Below are 18426 nucleotides of genomic sequence, written 5' to 3' on the forward strand. Positions count from 1 at the left end.
TGATCTTAAAAGTAGCAAACTGCTTCTTCGAGATGCATGATGAATTGATGATCACTATATATTGATTCTTATTATTGACGGTTTTTCCTTGTTGGAAAAGTAGTTTGTGATGTAATGACTTGCAATCGACTTAACTTTCATTACCACAGTCAAATATATTACTCCCTCCTTCCCACAATATAAGATGTTTTTGCAAGCTTATATTGTGGGACGGAGGGAGTAGTTAGTTTTCATGATTCCTAAGCTAGCATTAGGGCTATTCATTGAGAAGATAGATCAGAAAAAACAAAACTTGGCCGGATGTCTGTTGTAAGAGATAGAAATATAATGCGATGCGACATTTTCTGTGATTTGATTGATATGTAAACTGGGCAAGACAAACCAATAAGTATTTCTTTCATACATGTAAATTTGCAAGAACGGAAAATAAATTGAAGGGACTCAGTAGCAGCTCTGGAATTTAGTCCTCGATACGTGGTGCTACTCAAGTTGCTGAATCTGTATGTACGATTGCGTACATAGCTTTCATTATGCAAAATCTATGGAAAATGCTTACAAACAGTCGAATGATTTTCAGGCGTTGCCAGCCGGGTCCGGCGCCATCCGATCCCATCCGATCGTGTAGCGCAGCGCCTCTGTGTCTGGCACGTGAAGGTAGTGCATCTATCTTACTCTTTGCCACGCGCATTAAGCTGATGGTTCCCGTGACAGCCTTAGGTCCTTTTTTACACTTATACTTCGCAGGTAGTGCTTGCACGTACCTATACATGTAATGGCACAAATAATTTCAAGAGGAGCGCATAGCAAGCACCAAACGAGGATTGTAAAACCTCATCTTCACAGGTGTTGGTTTGACCTGATACTAGCAAGCTCATGTAGTAAAGGTTGTTTGGATATAGCGCTACCACAATTCCGCATAAAATCGTGGCTCCTTTTCTTCATCCCCACCCCTCTAGCAATACTCAGAGAAGCATCCTAACGCCGCCGCCGCCCTCTTCGAAGCGTGCCATCGCAGCATCACTAGAGGTAGGCCGGCCGTTATTGCCACATCGCCACGGCCGTCGAAGAATGGCGTCGCAACATCGTCGAAGCAGCCGTGTCATCGTCGCAACACTGTAGTGATCACGAAGAATGCCATCTCAACACCATTGAAGTAGTCGGGCCTCCATAGCAGCATCGCCGAGGTTGTCGAAGCACGACATCGCAACATCGCCACGATTGTCTGAAGCACGATCCCGCGACATGTCCTTGACCTTCAGAGCATGATGTCGTAGCATTCATCAGTCGTCGAAGCACACGATGGGTATTCGAAGCATGTCACTGTGCCGTCATCGTGGCTGTCACAACACGCATCATAGCATCACGGCGGCCATCAAAGCATGTCGTCACTGCATCGCCACGGTTATCAAAGCACACCATGGGCGTTTCAAAGCATGTTGTTGTGTCATTGTCGCGGTTGTTGTAACATGCCTCGTAGCATCACCGCAGTCGTCAAAGCATGTCATCACTGCATTGCCACGGTCGTCAAAGCACACCACACGTGTTTCAAAGCATGTCATCGTGCCATCGTCGCAGTCGTCGTAACATGCCTCGTAGCATCACCGCAGTCGTCCAAGCATGTCACTGTAGAATCATCAAAGTAGCCAGGATACTGTCGCGGTGGCGGCGTGAGGCTGGTCCGGCGTTGCTGCAACAGCACGGCCGAGTCATAAACCAATGTTGCGACGGCGGGGCTCAACTGTGCGATGGATGCTGTGATGGTGGCTTTGGCAGCAATGTTGATGTTTGAGACGATGACACCATGTTGCGAACTAGTGCTGCGACGACGGCTCGGGCTGCTCCGACGATACTGTGATGGAGCCGCCGTGTTGCGAACTAGTGCTGCGATGGCGACTCAACAAACAGCACGACGGCTCAGGATACCCCGGTGATGTTGGGACCAGACGTCGTGCTACGAGCGGTGCCGCGACGACCGACGATGTGCTGTGACAGCGCCGTTGTGCTTCAAGCCGATGCTGCGAGCCTGCGACAACCGGCAACGTGTTGTGAGGCAGTGCTGCGACGGTGCCCCCGTGCTGCAAGGCCGATGCTGCAAACCGGGCGGCGACACTCCGGCGAGGCTCCGACAAAGTTTCGATCTGGTGCCGCTGGGATGCTGTCGAGTTGTTTATTGCACAGATAGAGAAAGACGACGACTGAGTCATGGGCTCGTGGATGTGGGAGCTTGAACGGATGGCTGAGATGACGTGCATGCAACGGCTGACTAGGCGGATGTTGTTCCGCTGCATGGCATCTGGATGGCGCCTAGGGGCCGCCAAAATCTATTCTAAATGTAATAGCAACTAAGTAGTGATATCTTCTAGTTTATCCGTCGATCCTTATCTAAATTTTTCAAAGCATGATAAGATACCCTGTGCATTCATTTTCAGCTTCCAGTTTCTGCCATTCTCAGAATCAAGTCACTCTGGTGTTTTTGGTGGATCTCCATTGCCGGGTTTGTCTCATCCATGGCAGCCGTACTTGAATCTTTGCTTGGATCATGTGCCAGTAAGTTGCAAAATATCATTACAGATGAGGCCATACTAATCCTTGGGGTGGAAGAAGAGCTCAGAGAAGTAATGCGAAGAGTAGAACTAATACGATGTTGTATATATGATGCTGAGAAAAGGAGGACGAAAGAGCTAGCGGTGAACAAGTATTTTGATGACAAGTATTTTCAGACGGAGGGAGTAGTATATAGGCTGAGTGAAGACGGTGATGATGTGGCAATGCGGTAGAGGTCGTTGCTGCTGAGCTCTGGGAGGTACAACAGATGCGCATCCCGTTAAAGAATCATATGAAGGCAACTATATGTGGCTGAAAGGTTAAGTATGAAGGGCAATCTATCTTCCCTGCAACATAGCCGAAAGAAGATCAAGGAATTCGTAGAAACTGGTGCTACACCATCTTGCCAGAGCAAATAAAATAGTGCAAGCGATGCTCTTCAGTAGAGTACCATCTTTTCTGCACTCAATTAGTTCAAAGGGTTTGCACTTGCCAAAGGTTTTTTTATCGAACTCCCTAGCTGGGCGAAAGACTGGTCGAAAGGTTGAAATCGTGCCTTTGAAATTCTGAAGGTGCATTTGAATGATGGGGGATGGAATAAATCGACAAAATGCAACGGGGAAGGTGGTGGCCTGCACCTGCTGAGCTAAGATGTGCAATGCGGAGGACTGCTAATTATCGTTTGCTCAAGAATATTAAGGACGCAATCTCCAAGTATTAACTTTTTCCCCTTAATTCAGATTTCAGAGGCGTGCTCTGCTTGCTCAATAGCTAGACCCAAGTCGTGCTTGCATTTCTGGCAAAAGAAAATAAAAGCTGTGCCTGCTTGACTGCTCCAAGTGAACTGTACTGTTTTGTCAACTGTATCTTTAACATGTCTCGGTGAACGTCCTGGAAGGACGAGTTACACACTTACACATGGCTTTCTTCACAACTATACCTGGCCATCCGTCGGGCCGGGCCTAACAAAGCCCGAAGCTAAAACCCTAGGGCTGGGCTTGGCCCGGCCGTTGGACCTAGATTTCAGGCTCAAGCCCAGCCCGTCAGTGAAAAAACCCGCCGCACCTCGTGCCTTGGGCCGGGCCTCTTCCATAAAATGCAAATATGGCAAGCCAAGGCTCGGCCTAGCGTGTCGCTTGGGCTCAAAACCTAAGCCCAGGCCCGGCCCATGGGTAAGACCGGGCCGGGTTTCCCATGGCCAGGTACATTCACAACTCCTTCGCTCTCGCCCATTAGGGCCGCAAAGGCAATACTCGCCTATTGTTACATATAAGCCACACCAGCCTCTGGTCCCCGATACAGACTAGTAGGTAAAAGAAAGATACAATTTCATGCGCTTTTTGTTGAACCTATGTTTATATGTCGGTTTTCTTGACCCGGCAGCGAAAGGCAAATGTGGTTTCCTACTTGTTTTTGGACCGTAATTTTCATTTTTATTTTCTTTGAGCTTTTCTTGCAATTTTCTTACTATGCAATTTTTTTTATTTTTTTCTGAACTTTTCTATTTATTTTACTTTATTATCTATTTTCTTTTCTTTTTTATGCTTCTTTATAGGTTTTCCATATTTTCGGTTTCTTGTTCAAAAAGCACGTGTCCTTTTGAAAATACGCAAATAAATTCTAAAATTATGCAAACACTTTACAAAATTACACAAACATTTTCTTAAAAGTCCATGAACATTTTTAAATTACATGAATAGTTTTAAAATATATGATTTTTTTTAAAAAAGTGCATAGGACTTTTTTTCATGAACATGTTTTAAAGTACATATAATTTCGTCCCAAAATACATCAGCATTTATAGAAGTACATAAGTGAACATGTTTTGTTCTTTTTGTGTATATATATGTTTTCCGACGTACTATTTTCCTGTTTCATTTGTTTCATTTTCTATTATTATGGTTTTAACTATTTAATTTTTAATTTTTTAATTTTCCCATTTTAACTCTTTTTAGAAAACATGAAAAACATTTTTTAAAACTTGATTAATATTTCTTTTAAATATGAGACGATATTTTTAAAATAGAATGGAAAATTTTCAAATACATATTAAATATTTTTCATGATGAATATTGTTTTGAGACATAATGAACCTTTTTTAAAAACAAGCTCAACATTTTTACAGAGGCACCCCACCGCTGGGGACGCCAGGTGCACATGGGCTGGCATCCCAGCGGTGAGTAGTGCTGGCCTGTGCAGCGCTGCTCGGGCCAGGGAAAAAGGAGCCCAGGAGGAGAGGAAGGCCACGGAGTGACAGCTGGGCGTCGGCGAGGCTGCTCCGCTGGGATATCCGGCGAGATGAGATGGAGGCGACGGGCTGGCGGCTGGGCGTCGGCGTGCTCGCGCCCGAGAGGAGGGAGAGGAGGCGGGGTGGTGGCTGGGCTGCCGTTGCCGTTGCCGCCGTCGTCGCTGCCGTCTCCTCTTACTCGCACGCCGTCGCTGGAGATAATCAGAGGGCACCCAGCTAGCCCCTTCTCTTCGCTTCGCCGCCATGACCAAACCTCCATCTTCCCGCGTCTCGCCGGAATTCATGCTCCACTGCACAACAATCTTCTCCGAGCGCCATCACTACTATTATTCGGGGTCAGATCTGACTGAAGACTATTAATTTGGGATCAATCTGCTACTGGAGGTAAGGTACATAGATTTTAGTTGAACACTAACTACGTAGCTAATTACAATGCATTGGGGAGGAGAGGATTTCTCTGTGCAAGAAAGATAACATGATCAGTGTCTTAGTCTGTTCATTAAGTACTACTCCCTCCGTTCCTAAATACTCGTCTTTCTAGGCATTTCAACAAGTGACTACATACGGAGCAAAATGAGTGAATCTACACTCTAAAATATGTCTACATACATTCGTATGTAGTAGTCATTTGAAATGTCTAGAAAGACAAATATTTAGGAACGGAGGGAGTAGTACATAGTACTCCCTCCGTCCCAAAATTCTTGTCTTAGATTTGTCTAAATACGTTTTAGTATTACATACATCCGTATCTAGACAAATCTAAGAGAAGAATTTTGGACGGAGGGAGTAGTATCTATATCTGGATGAGGATGAGGTGGGCATGTTAATTACGTACAACAATGCAGTTAAATACTCCCATTAGGACTACTCTAAGTGCGGCTTGGCTTAAATTACACACCAATGTAAACAAGCAGATTGGCAGTCTCTTTCACAAGACTCTGCACACCATCCCAGCTCACCACCTTTGTTGCATATGCTGTCTCTTTTAGCCTGCATTTTTGTACGCGAGCGGAGGAGGGGGACGGCTTTAGCATCTAGTGTTTGCTTCTGGGCATCCCACCAGTTTTTCATTTCCTCTATTGCTTGTCTTCAATAGCCTGCCAATAGGCTTCGGTAAGGCATAAGGAAATCAAGCAGATAATATCAAGGTTATTTTCATTCTATTCTTTCCAATTAATAAGCTTGTAATTAGATATTCCCATCAGGACTCGGCAGTGATGAATGCTGCCAGTAAATTAATGTCAGTGGGCAGTGACGAATGCTACTAGTAAACTACTGCACATCAATCACACTAATATAAGCAGCTTGTAGTCTCTCTCAGAATACTCGGCACGCCATCGCAGCTCGTTGCCTCTGTTGAATTTTCTGCATGCCCAGCCATAGCCTTGCATTTTTTTTACCCAAGCAGAGGAGGGGGACGGCTTTAGCACCTAGTGTTTGCTTCTTCTTGGTATCCCACCGGTGCTTCATTTGCTCTATTGCTTGTCTCCAATAGCTTGTCATTGGCTTTGGTAAGGCATAAGGAAATCAAGCAGAGAATTTGAAGACTATTTTCATTCTATTCTCTCCAATTAATCAGCTTGTAATTAGATATATTCCCATTAGGACTGGGCGGTGATGACTGCTACCAGTAAATTAATGTTAGTGGGCTGTGACAAATGCTACTAGTAAATTACTACACAACAATGACACTAAGCAACTTTCTATAGTCTCTTTCAGAAGACTCGGCACGCCATCGCAGCTCGCTACCTTTGTTGAATTTTCTGCACGCCCAGCCATAGCCTGCATTTTTTTACCCAAGCAGAGGAGGGAAGCTGCTTTAGCACCGAGTGTTGTATGGTATCCAGCCAGTCTTCATTTGCTCTTGCTTGTCTCCGCCTCTTGAGTACGCTACTAATTGGCCTGGTAAAGCATTAGAGAAAAAAAATCAAGTGGATCCGAAGATTTCATTTGGTCCTTCTATTCTCTCCAGTTAATCGCCATTTGGTCCTTCTATTCTCTCCAGTTAATCGCCATTTGGTCCTTCTATTCTCTCCAGTTAATCGCCGTATGCATCTACTCCTTGCAGAGGAAGTTTTGTCTTGGTCACGTTTGTTCATTCCTTTCGTCTTGGTCCGCTGATCAATTATTCAAGCAGGATCCAACGAGTGATCCGGTGGAGAGAGGAAACAGTTTATGCTAACACACACCGTATCCAGGTATATGTTCTATTTGGTCTCACTGTTCTGCACTTGTGGATCTATAACACAGTGGATGGTACTTCTTTTGTTCACTAGTTGATCTATAATCTTGTACTATCTATATTGCAGGTCTAACAGCTCTGCAGTAGCATGGTTAATTACTCTCTGGGTGATTAATCATCCATCATCTATGTTCTGCGCTCAGCCTTGCTAGATCTTAATGACCATCAAAGCAAACTGGCTCTTCAAGATGATAAATATTGATCTTCGTTATTGACAGGTTTTTCCTTGTTGGAAGACTGCTTCGTAAGGTACAGACTTGCAGTCAACTTTACTTTAATGAATGAGTACAGGGAGTTGGTGGGTTTACAACCATGAGTGCCCACCATTGCACCCTTTGGGAGATTCATGCCATGATTCCTAGGCTAGCATGAGGAAAGTCAAATATATTTATTGATCAACAAGCTGGATCGATCACACAAAAATGATGATTAGTATATGTATATGTTTTAATAGATCCAAAAATAACTGAATGCAACACTTTTTTAATTTAGCGCATAGGATGCTATGTAGCTGCCATTTGATAGCCACCCTGTAAGCAAGCAATTAAGCGAACTAATCAATCATTTTAATATACAAACTGAGGCATGCGTCAATTTGCAAGCACAAGAATGAAAGGACATAATGCAGACTCGGGAATTCAGACCTCGGTACTTGGTTTGACCCTCCTGCAGAAATTTTAAATCGCATAGCTTCATAAGCAAAAGAAAAAGAGTAGTGATATATGTTAATATCTTCTATATCAGTGTAAGTTAGCGGGACTTGTCTCATTTTGAAGAATGGTAACAAACCTTGTGCATTCATTTTCAGCTTTCTGTTTTGTCATTCTCCGAAACAAGTCGCCCTGGTGTTTTTGTTGGATATCTGGTGCTGAGTTTGTCTGCTTGGTGGCAACCATACTAGAATGTTTGCTTAGATCATGTGCCACTAAGTTGCAAAATATCATTACTAATGAGGTGATACTGATCCTAGGAGTGGAAAAAGAACTCACAAAAGTATTGCGACGAGTAGAATTAATAGAGTGTTGTTTATATGATGCTGAGAAAAGGACAAAAGAGCTAGCAGTTAACAGTTGGCTTGGTCAACTGAGAGATGTTATATATGAAGCTGATGAAATCTTGGACGTGGTTAGATGTAAAGGAAGCAAGCTACTTCCTGAACATCCTTCATCATCGTCAAACAAATCAGCTGCACATAAAGTCCTTTCAGTTTCCTCTAGCTTCCGTAACATCGTGCCACGTCATGATGTTGCTGTTCGGATTAGAGCACTCAACAAGAAGATAGAGCACATTACAAAGGACAAGATATTCTTAACATTCAATAGTAATACACAACCTACTGGAAATGCTCCAACATCTAAACTGATAAGAAGTTCTGACCTTGTTGAGCCTAACTTTGTGGGAAAGGAGATCTTATATTCTAGCAGGAAGTTGGTGGACTTAGTGCTTGCACACAAGGAAAGTAAGTCTTACAAGCTCGCTATTGTTGGAACCGGAGGAGTTGGTAAGACGACACTAGCTCAAAAGATATACAATGACCCAAAAATAAAAGGAAGCTTCAAGAAGCATGCATGGATTTGTGTTTCGAAAGACTACGATGAAATTGGTCTTTTGAAAGAGGTTCTTCGTAATACTGGTGTGCATCGTAAGCAAGGTGAAACCAAAGCAGAGTTGCAGAGAAAGCTTGCAGAAACAATGAAAGGCAAGAGTTTCTTTCTCGTTCTCGATGATGTGTGGCGGTCCAATGTGTGGGTGGATTTACTAAGAATTTCATTACATGAAACAGTTGCTGGAGTAATATTGGTAACCACACGAGATGATCAAATTGCCAAGAGAATAGGTGTAGAGCATACCCATCGAGTTGATCTCATGTCAGCAGAGGTGGGGTGGGAGCTACTTTGGAAGAGCATGCACATTGATGACGAGAAAAAAGTGCAGAATTTAAGAAACATTGGGATTGAAATTGTTCGTAAATGTGGTTGCCTTCCGCTTGCAATCAAGGTTACAGCCAGTGCTTTGGCATGCAAAGATAGTACAGAGAATGAGTGGAAAAGGTTTTTGGGCAGATATATTGGCTCCCAGGACATGCTCTCTGATGAAATAGAAGGAGCTCTGTATCTTAGCTACGATGACTTACCACATCATCTGAAGCAGTGTTTCCTCTATTGTGGTTTGTATGTTGAAGATTCTACCATTCTCCGTCGTGTAATTACCAGGTTATGGATTGCTGAAGGCTTCGTTGAGGAGCAACAAGGCCAAGTATTAGAAGACACAGCAGAAGATTACTACTATGAGCTAATCCATCGTAACCTCCTCCAACCAGATAAGAATAATTTTGACTTGGCTGGATGCAAAATGCATGATCTCTTAAGACAACTTGCTTGTAATATATCAAGAGAAGAATGTTTTGTTGGAGATATTGAATCATTAAGGGGTGAAGATATGTCAAAACTGCGACGTGTCACTGTTGTACCTAAGAAGGATATGCTAGTGTTGCCTAGCATGGATAAGGTAAAAGTTAAGTTGAGGACTTTCATAACTATTCGTGGTCCACATAGAATTGAGGATACATTGTTCAAGAGATTTCTGCTTCTTCGTGTTTTGGTACTGAATTACGCTCTTGTGCAAAGCTTTCCGGATTATATAGGAGAACTGATACATCTACGCCTACTTGATTTAGATTATACTGGCATATCTTGTCTTCCAGAATCCATTGGCTCCCTAAAAAACCTCCAAGTTCTTAGCTTGAGACACTGTAAAGCTCTGCACAGTCTTCCGTTGGCGATGACCCAATTGTGCAATTTAAGATGCTTTTTTCTTATTGGCGCAGACATAAATCATGTTCCAAAAGGGATAGGAAAATTGAAGTTTCTCAATGCTTTACAAGGATTTCCTGTTGGTAATGGAAGTGATAATGCTGATGTACAAGATGGATGGGAGTTGGAAGAATTGTCTTTTGTGTCCCAGATGAGGAGTCTTAATCTGAATAGATTGAAAAATGCGGCACATTGTACTTCAAATACAGTGCTCGCGGACAAAAAACATCTAAAAGTTTTGACACTAGAGTGGACTGAACAAAGAGAGGAAGAATATCAAGAAGAAGACATTTGCAATGCTGAGAGTGTCTTTGAGCAGCTAATACCTCCACGCAATTTGGAACAATTATTTATTAGATTATACTTTGGTCGGCGGTACCCCACCTGGTTTGGTACCACCTATTTGTGTTCACTCGTACACTTGGCCATCAGATATTCACAATCGTGTGTGGATCTTCCACCGCTTGGGCAGCTACCAAACTTGAAATATCTGTTAATTGTTGGATCATATGCACTTACCAAGGTCGGACCTGAATTTGTTGGTTACAGGAATCGTGATCCCATATGCAGTGAGTTAGTTGCTTTTCCTAAACTTGAATGGCTGATCATCAGGGATATGCCCAACTGGGAGGAGTGGTCTTCTTTTGAAGAAGTAGAAGAATTTGCTGTCGATGAAGGGAGAGAGGATGGAGCTGTTGAGACTCGTCCAGAGGATGCCCAATCTGCAAGGTTGTCACTGCTGCCTCGTTTGGTGCTGTTGAGACTCGAAAATTGCTCGAAGCTGAGGACTCTCCCGCGGCAGCTTGGAGAGGACACCACCAACTTGAAGATGCTCAAATTAATTGGAGCAAACAACTTGAAGGCTGTCGAAGATTTCCCACACCTCGCCGACCTCCTCCTTATTGAGAAATGTGAAGGCATGGAGAGGATCTCCAACCTCCCTCAAGTGACGAAACTGCATGTCCATGGTTGTCCAAACTTAAGCCATGTAGAGGGGCTGGGAAGTTTGCAACAGCTATGGCTGGGTGAGGATATGCAAGAGGTCTCTTCCCGCTGGGTGCCTGGGCTTCAAGAGCACCACCAGCGACTTCATGGGGAAGCCCTGGATGTCTACACGTTGTCTACCAGTTAGAAGGCAATGAAAGCATAAGGTATGAACACTGCATATATATTGGTTGGAAATTTTGTTTAATGTCTTCGATTCTCTGAACCATAATTCATATCCTGACAACACAATTTTTTGCTTCATCACATTGGATAGATACATAAACTGTACATGTTGTGCCGTTATGCTTATGCAACAGAAATGCTTAGTTCATCTGTGATTGTATATGTTCTGAAAGAGCTAGCTTTAGTAGATGCCCATGGCTGTAGATTGCAGTCATACAAGGTATTAAGTGTTGTATAACACTGCTGTAAATTGCTTATGTGTGCATTGGAAACCAATACTGTTGCTTAGATTCTCAAAATCTTTTCTCTAAATCTAGTTTGTTTCTACATTACGTGTATATGCATGCAGCACATACACTCTGACATGTGTGCCTCCATAAAATGATATTAGTAGTAATAGTTTTTGAGGCCTTGACCTCTTGCTGAGACAAACAATACCCGTATTTTGTATGCGCGGTAGTGCAAGATTCCAAAACTGAAGCTACCCTACTCATTCTGGACTGCCACATGTTTGTGATGCTTTGATTAACTGAGGAATACAATAGATTTCTTGTAATGGATGCCTTGGTCTTATGTGCTTGTCGTAAACTCTTCTTCCTATGGTTTGTTCCCTAATTCAAATTATATGCTGAACATAATTGTGGCAGCCTGGACTGATGCCACAGTTCGCCTTGACGGGCAACATACTAAGCCTGTCGACGGTGAAGACGTGCAAGCACCCTGATCTACTGCAAACTGGTGAAGGAAGCGTCATGTTTCTTTCTCTTAGGGCAAGTGCCCTGCAACGTATCGAATTTGGTCTTGTATTTTTTTTTCCTGAACTTGAGATGGAGACCTTTGCTGTACTGGAGATGTGTATCCCACGGATTTCCTTTTATTTCTTTCTGAACTTGGGGCCGGAGGCCTCTGCTGTACTGAACCTGTATTGAATGTAACAGATGATTTCCATTTTGGCATGATTGAATGCTTTGAGTAGAAGTGATGAATTTCGTTTTGTTTTCCTCTGAACTTGGGCCGGATCGTAAATCATAAGCAACAATAGTGCATACATATCCTGGTTATTGCAGGAAGTGGTGGACGAAACTGACAGAGCTGCAGACTGAACACGGCACGGCGTGTGCGGTGGCTGTTTGCTGAGCTCTGGGAGAACAACCAGGGCAGGAGGTACCCTGCGGCAGCTTAGAGCTCTGGAAGTTCGGCGTAGGGCGGAACCACGGAAGGTGACTAGGTCTGAGGCGCTCAGCTGCATTTTGAAAGCGTCAAGTATGAAGCTTGGAAGGTATGCTCTGTTCTCTGCAACCGAGCTGAAGAAAGTAGTCCCATCTGTCATAGCAATGCTCTTCAGTAGTAGTACTATCTTTTCTGAACTCAGTTTGTGTGTGATGGCGATGGATGCATCTTACCTACGTTAATTAGCTATGGCCTATGGGCATGCGCTTCACTCACTCTGTTTTTGGCTACCGATAAGCGCAGTGGCCATTTGGTTGGAAGGAATCGGATACTACTCCGTATATTAGATTAATTAGACTGCTGCTGTGATCAAAACTGAAGCGAGGTGTTTCTCTTGTGTTGTAGTATTTGTTGACTACTCCCACCAGTTTCCTGAATAATTCAAACATTCTTCTATTTCATTTTTGCCAAACAAAACCTGAAATATTTTGAGAACACATGAATGAATGTCTGGTCCAATGATTTTCCTCCATAGCCTCTTCACCGTGTAGAGAGGCTGAACTGAATAGATCAGTGAACTGAATTCAAAGTACGTTGCTGTTGAGCCAAGAGTGTGTAGCGTCCTTTTTATTCAGTGGGCACAATTAATTTTGTGATCTAGACATCTAGTGTGCGAGCATCTTCATTGGTCGCTGGTCAGTAAGTCAAATTTGCAATCGTAAAATTTGTGTTGGTGTAAACCTGTACCTGTCCCTGACTCAAGTTATGTTATTGCAGTCAGTTGGTGTTTCTGTCGACATGCACAAAGGTCAGCTTTGTGTTTGGCGTCGTGGTTGGCTTCACCCTGAAGAGAAGGCTGCGCCGGTGGGCTGTCAAGCTGCTCAAGAGAATTAAGGACGATGAGTAGCTAGCTAGTGCAGTTAAACTTGAAATTTTGTTGGCAAGTGTGCTCTAGTTACTCTGTAGTAACCCCGAGTTGAACCTCATTGACCGCTTGGATTAACTGTGATGGATACGACATAGTCGTTCTTAAGCTGTATCGCAAAACTCCTTGAGGGGATCCGTAGTTCTGTACTGGCAATTGTGGCGTGTGCAGATTCCGCTTTGTTTCTCTCGCTGATTTTCAATATATGGTGCCGCTGTTGCGGTCCTCTTGGGATTTCATGGCTGGCTGTTGAAAATGATGAGCTAATGTTGCTTGGTTAAATATCTGCTAGTGTTGTTTGGGTAGCAAATGAATTCCAACTGAGTGCTTTGCTGTTGCTTGGGTTTCCAGTATATATATGCTGCTACTGGCTCAGGTAAGGCATCAGGTTCAATCATCAAGAAAGAAAAAGTGAGCCACCTTGAGTGCTTTTGCTTTTGCCTTTTGCTGCAATGGTGGGTGGGAAGGAAGGAATAATTAGTGGGTTCCATGTCCAAGTAAACAAATTAAGATTAAGATAAGCATCATTAGCCTTCTTCACCTCTTTCTCTTCCAGCCAGCACGCAGAGGAAAAGTTTCCTGTCAAAAAAAAGTTTCCTGAAGGTATTGTTTGCTCTGTTCTTCCTCTTCTCCACACACAGAGGAAAAGTTTGTCTTGATCCGCTCATGTTCGCCCTTCCTTCCTCGTTGGCCCACTGGTCACCAGTCACCACTGATTGAAGTGATCCCGTGGACTTACGGGCCCGTGTTGAGGTATATATTCGATCTCAGTGTCCTGAACTTCTTGATCTGTAACACGGTGGGAGGTACTCCTTCTGTTCACTAGTTGGCCCATAATCTTGTACTATTATATACTACAGGTGTAGCAGCAGCATGGTTTTCTAGTGGTGATTGACCGATAATCTTCTAAGAGATCGACTGATCATCATGACAAACTGCTTCTTCAAGATTTATTATGATCACTGTGTTAAGCACATTGTAACATTCTAACGTGGTACATGTGCGCCTTGGCTAGGTTGTTAGACTGTTAGGCCGCCGTGATTCATCTCTATCTTCTGTAACAATAGCTAGCCTTATCCTCTGTTTCTTGATCTCCAAGATTGTAATCCAAACAACTTGTATGCGCTGTTCAGGGAGGTGCACCTCTGCATATAAACACGCAGTGCGTCCCCTCCAAAGCGCTAAGACGCTTAAGCTAATCTTCTCACATGGTAATCAGAGCCTCCCTTTTCCGTTTTATCTAGCTTGCATCAAGTTTTCTCCATCCACTAGTTCGCGATGTCCTCCTCCACGAGCGCTCCTCTGGCTGTCCTCAATGGTGAGGTTAAGAGAAGCTAACCAGGACAAACTACATCCTCTGGCATGTGCAAGTCACGCCACAGCTTCTTGGGTCCAATGTCTTCACCCATGCTAAGAGAACACTACTGCAGGAATGCCTAGCAGTGGCAGGTGGGAAAAACCCAGCAGTGACGGGGAAGGCTCTCAGGGTCGCCCGTCACTGACCTCCCACCACTGGTGGGTGTATTGTAGTGGCTGGCGGAACCAGTTCCCGCCACAACTATTGTGACTAGCAATTGTGTCGGTACTCTCTGCCTGTCACTTTTGTGCGTAGCAGCAGTGGCAGTCAATATTGGCACCCACTAGTGGTAGTGGTCTAGGCCTATAGAAGAATTGCTGCTGCGGCAACATTTTTTGCTGCCATTGCAGCATTTTAATGACACGGTTACATTATTTTGCACTTGATCATCACATTGCAATACAAATATAGAATGTTGTCTCAGTATTCAAACAATCATGCACACGCATACAGTATATTATTACAACGTCGCCACAATAAATAAGAGTAATAGTGAAGCAAAGTAGTGAGTATAAGAAGTGCGAGGAAACAAACATGCATGTCTCAACACATAATCAATAGTTTCTGAAGCTGTTTTGAAGAATTGACTATATCGACTTGGCTAGTCGCTGGCAATTGATGACCGAAATGTGTCTTCGACTCGGTGAAGTCGTTCTTCATCTGACTCTGGCTGACAGTGGAACTTCCCATCCTCATTTACAACCTCCTTCTTGATGATTTTGCCCGACACCTTTTGGATGCGCTCAGGCTCACTTAATAATTCATGTCCTTCTCATCCTCATTTACATCTTTTGGATGCGCTCAGCTCACTTAACATCCTCATTTTGGATGCGCTCATGCTCACTTAACATCCTCATTTACAACCTCCTACGTCCATGTCCTTCTCCATCTCCTTGGACCACTTGATGATCTAGCTATGATTTCGCAAATATTGACTTTTCTTCAAAAAGTCATTCATGACAGCCATGACAAAGTAGCTAGATATATGAGAGGTTTTGACATTTGGTTCTTGATAGCAACAAGCACTAGTGATGAGCTTGAATTCTTAATACCGTATTACCGTGTTGTTGAAGTTGTTACGCTTGCATAGAGCATCATTTAGAACCTCCTTCAATTTTGTCCATTGCTTCTGAGGGCATCTCTTCGAATCAAAGAAATAAGCCAAGCCCTGCGTCGACAATAATGCGATTACGATCCAATGTTTGTCGTTGTGCAATAAAATGAAGAAATTAGCATGGATGAAATCAAACCAGAAGGTCAACTCTATATGTTTCATAATAAATGAGTGAACATTAACAACTTACTTGTCGCTGTATGGCAAGAGAAAGGTGCCCTTTTGCAAACGGTCAAGGAACCAGTGAAGTTTATTGTCACCAAGGACAAAAAAGGCAAGGGGGAAGCCTCGTCAAACCCTCTCCATCAAGTATGCATGGGTCTCTTAACACCAGACGGTTTTGATTGGGCAAAATCACTGGTCTCCTCTCAACTTTGGAACTACATCATTGAAGGCTCTGTTAGTAAGAAGTTAACTCCTTTTGCTCTCCCTGATTCATGTGTTGCTGGCCATGCTCCTACTTGCCAACAGGTTAGCTTGGAACAAGAGGTCTCTTCAGACCTTCCTGCTACTCCAACACATCACAGTGCCGAGGAGGATCATGGAGCTCGCTCGGCAAGCACCTCTGCTATCTATGCTCGGAAGAAAAGGAAGGACAAATCTCCCATCTGTGAAACTGAGGTATGGAAAAGTTATAGATTACAGGAAGCTAATAAAGGATTTAGAGGAAAAGCTTGCAAAGATAAGAACTGCCTGCCTTGCAGCACTGAGCCACCTGCGCTTCCCTCAAGAGTTATTAGAAATCTTTCTGTGCTCAGGATAAGGACTGCTCTAAGGAAATGCTTCAGCAACCCAAGAAAAAGAAGGAGGCCAAGAGCACTGCTAGTGCTAAGGGGGTGCAGAAGAAGCCTGCAATCTTCAAGCCCTAGAGTTTTTATGCCAGTTAGACTGCTCTGTAATGATGACGGATTTTTGTTTTAGACCTTTTGTCAGTAAGATGCTCATGTTAATCCAGAACATTGCCATGTGGAACTCCTTTTGGTTCAGACTTGTAAACACTCTGCCAGTTATGCTGTATGCGGACTCCCTTTATCCAAGTCTTATTTGCCTCGTGTGCTGGAAATTTATCGGGGAAGTTATGTCTGACTTGGCTTTCACCAGTATTGATTTGTATTTCAAAATTTGTAATCAGTGTGGTTTGATCACAACTTGTGGGCTCTTACAAGTTTGCCCCATTTGCACAGTCCAGGGACTTATTCCTAGTCCATGCAACTTTTAGTCCTTTGCCTAAAATGAGCATAAATTGGAACATTTTAAACTGGAACATTAGGGGTATTAATGATTCTACCAAATGGCTGGCTTTGAGAAATAATATTGATGAATCTAATGCAGACATCATCTGCATTCAAGAGACTAAAAGAGAACTTTTTGATGCAAGATACTCAAGAAATTTTGTCCTAGGAGAATCAATTAGTTTGAATATCTACCATCAGTTGGCGCTTCAGAAGGGCTGCTTACTGCCTGGAATGGCTCTCTATTTTCGGGAGAACACCTTTTTAATAATAATTTCTCGTCTGTTCGTTTTACCTCCGCTCTGTCTGGAGACTCCTTCATACTCTTAAATATTTATGGTCCTTGCCAAGGACCAGAAAGATCTGAATTGGTTCAAAGATATTCAAATGCCTGCAGAGACTAGATGGATTATCATGGGTGACTTTAATTATATCATATGCCCAAGTGATAGAAACAGAGCTGGAGGTAATTTCTCAGACATGTTGCATATTAATGAGGCCATCAATACTCTTTCTTTGGTAGAAATACCACACAAGGGCAGGCATTACACTTGGAGCAATATGCAAGATGCTCCTCTCTTGGAGAAGTTGGATTGGGTTTTTACCTCAGAATCTTGGACCACTGAATTCCCCAATACAATGGTCCTGCCCCTTGCCAAACCAATATCTGATCACAGTCCATGTTTGGTTCAAATTGGTACCACTAGTAGAAAAAGGGTCAAACATGAAGCACATTAGTGCCGGTTTGAATTAGAGCCGGCACTAATGTGTACATTAGTGCCGGTTCGTGGCGGCGATCAATAGTACCGGTTCGTGGCGAACCTTTAGTACCGGTTCATGCCACGAACCGGTACTAAAGAGGCTGTGTCAGCCTGCGGTCATGCTATGGCCTCACCATCACCATTTAGGTACCACGGACCGGTACTAATGAGGTTATGGCAAGCTGTTTTTAGTCCCACCTCACCAAGAAAGAGGCAGTATGAGCGGTTTATAAGCCGTGAGTACACAGACAATGACGAAGAGTTGCAATGCTCACCTACATGTTGATTAGCTTCAAGCCTTGCGAAATAGCATAGATTACACTGAGCTATGTGCAGTGCAGTCTATACTATTCTGAATGGCTTGAAGCAGATTAACCAGCATTGCACCTCTTTTTTATTTTTAATAACTTATTTAAACTCCGGACTTCTTTTGTGTTCAGTATGCAGCATTCAAAGCGACGTCATCAATTTCCAACATGTTTTAACATCATTTGTTGTTTTTCGGTCATTTACCTAATTGTTTAGAGAGTTAAATGACCGTGAAATTGAAAATCACTACAAAATGAATCCTGAAAATGTTGAAACTTGGCATGGTATCATCATATCACCCGCATAGCATGCGCGAAAGAGTAGAGAGGGTCACGGCAAAAACTGGACGCACTTCGTGTACAAACTGGACAAACTCTTTCCGAGTATCAGGGTTTCGGACGAGAACTCATCTGTTACATGGCCACTTCAATGTTTTTTAAACTTATTTGAACTCCGGACTTCTTTTGTGTTCAGTATGCAACATTTAAAGCGACGTCATCAATTTCCAACATGTTCTGACATCATTTGTTATTTTTCGGTC

At 43.3% G+C, this 18426-nt stretch overlaps 1 protein-coding gene across 3 annotated transcripts; it reads left to right on the forward strand.

Moving 5' to 3' along the window:
• Window positions 1-7289: 7289 nt before the first annotated feature.
• Window positions 7290-12011, forward strand: LOC119266937 (putative disease resistance protein RGA4). Of its 3 annotated transcripts, none has more exons than XM_037548218.1 (2): window positions 7290-10370; window positions 10460-10640. In XM_037548218.1, exons 1-2 carry the CDS (start codon window positions 7812-7814, stop codon window positions 10493-10495), a joined length of 2595 nt encoding a protein of 864 aa, XP_037404115.1. In that variant the 5' UTR covers window positions 7290-7811; the 3' UTR covers window positions 10496-10640. The 3 variants fall into 3 exon arrangements, with proteins under 3 accessions (XP_037404115.1, XP_037404116.1, XP_037404114.1); XM_037548219.1 differs by lacking the exon at window positions 10460-10640 and having other exon boundaries at window positions 7290-9542; window positions 9862-9971; XM_037548217.1 differs by adding an exon at window positions 11665-12011 and having other exon boundaries at window positions 7291-10998.
• Window positions 12012-18426: the final 6415 nt, after the last annotated feature.

The sequence above is a fragment of the Triticum dicoccoides genome, chromosome 3A, assembly GCF_002162155.2.
Source record: "Triticum dicoccoides isolate Atlit2015 ecotype Zavitan chromosome 3A, WEW_v2.0, whole genome shotgun sequence".
Classification (NCBI taxonomy): domain Eukaryota; kingdom Viridiplantae; phylum Streptophyta; class Magnoliopsida; order Poales; family Poaceae; genus Triticum; species Triticum dicoccoides.

Excerpts from the sequence above, each read along its gene's own strand:
- LOC119266937 (XM_037548217.1), top strand. The coding sequence starts at position 7,812 with ATGGTAACAAACCTTGTGCATTCATTTTCAGCTTTCTGTTTTGTCATT.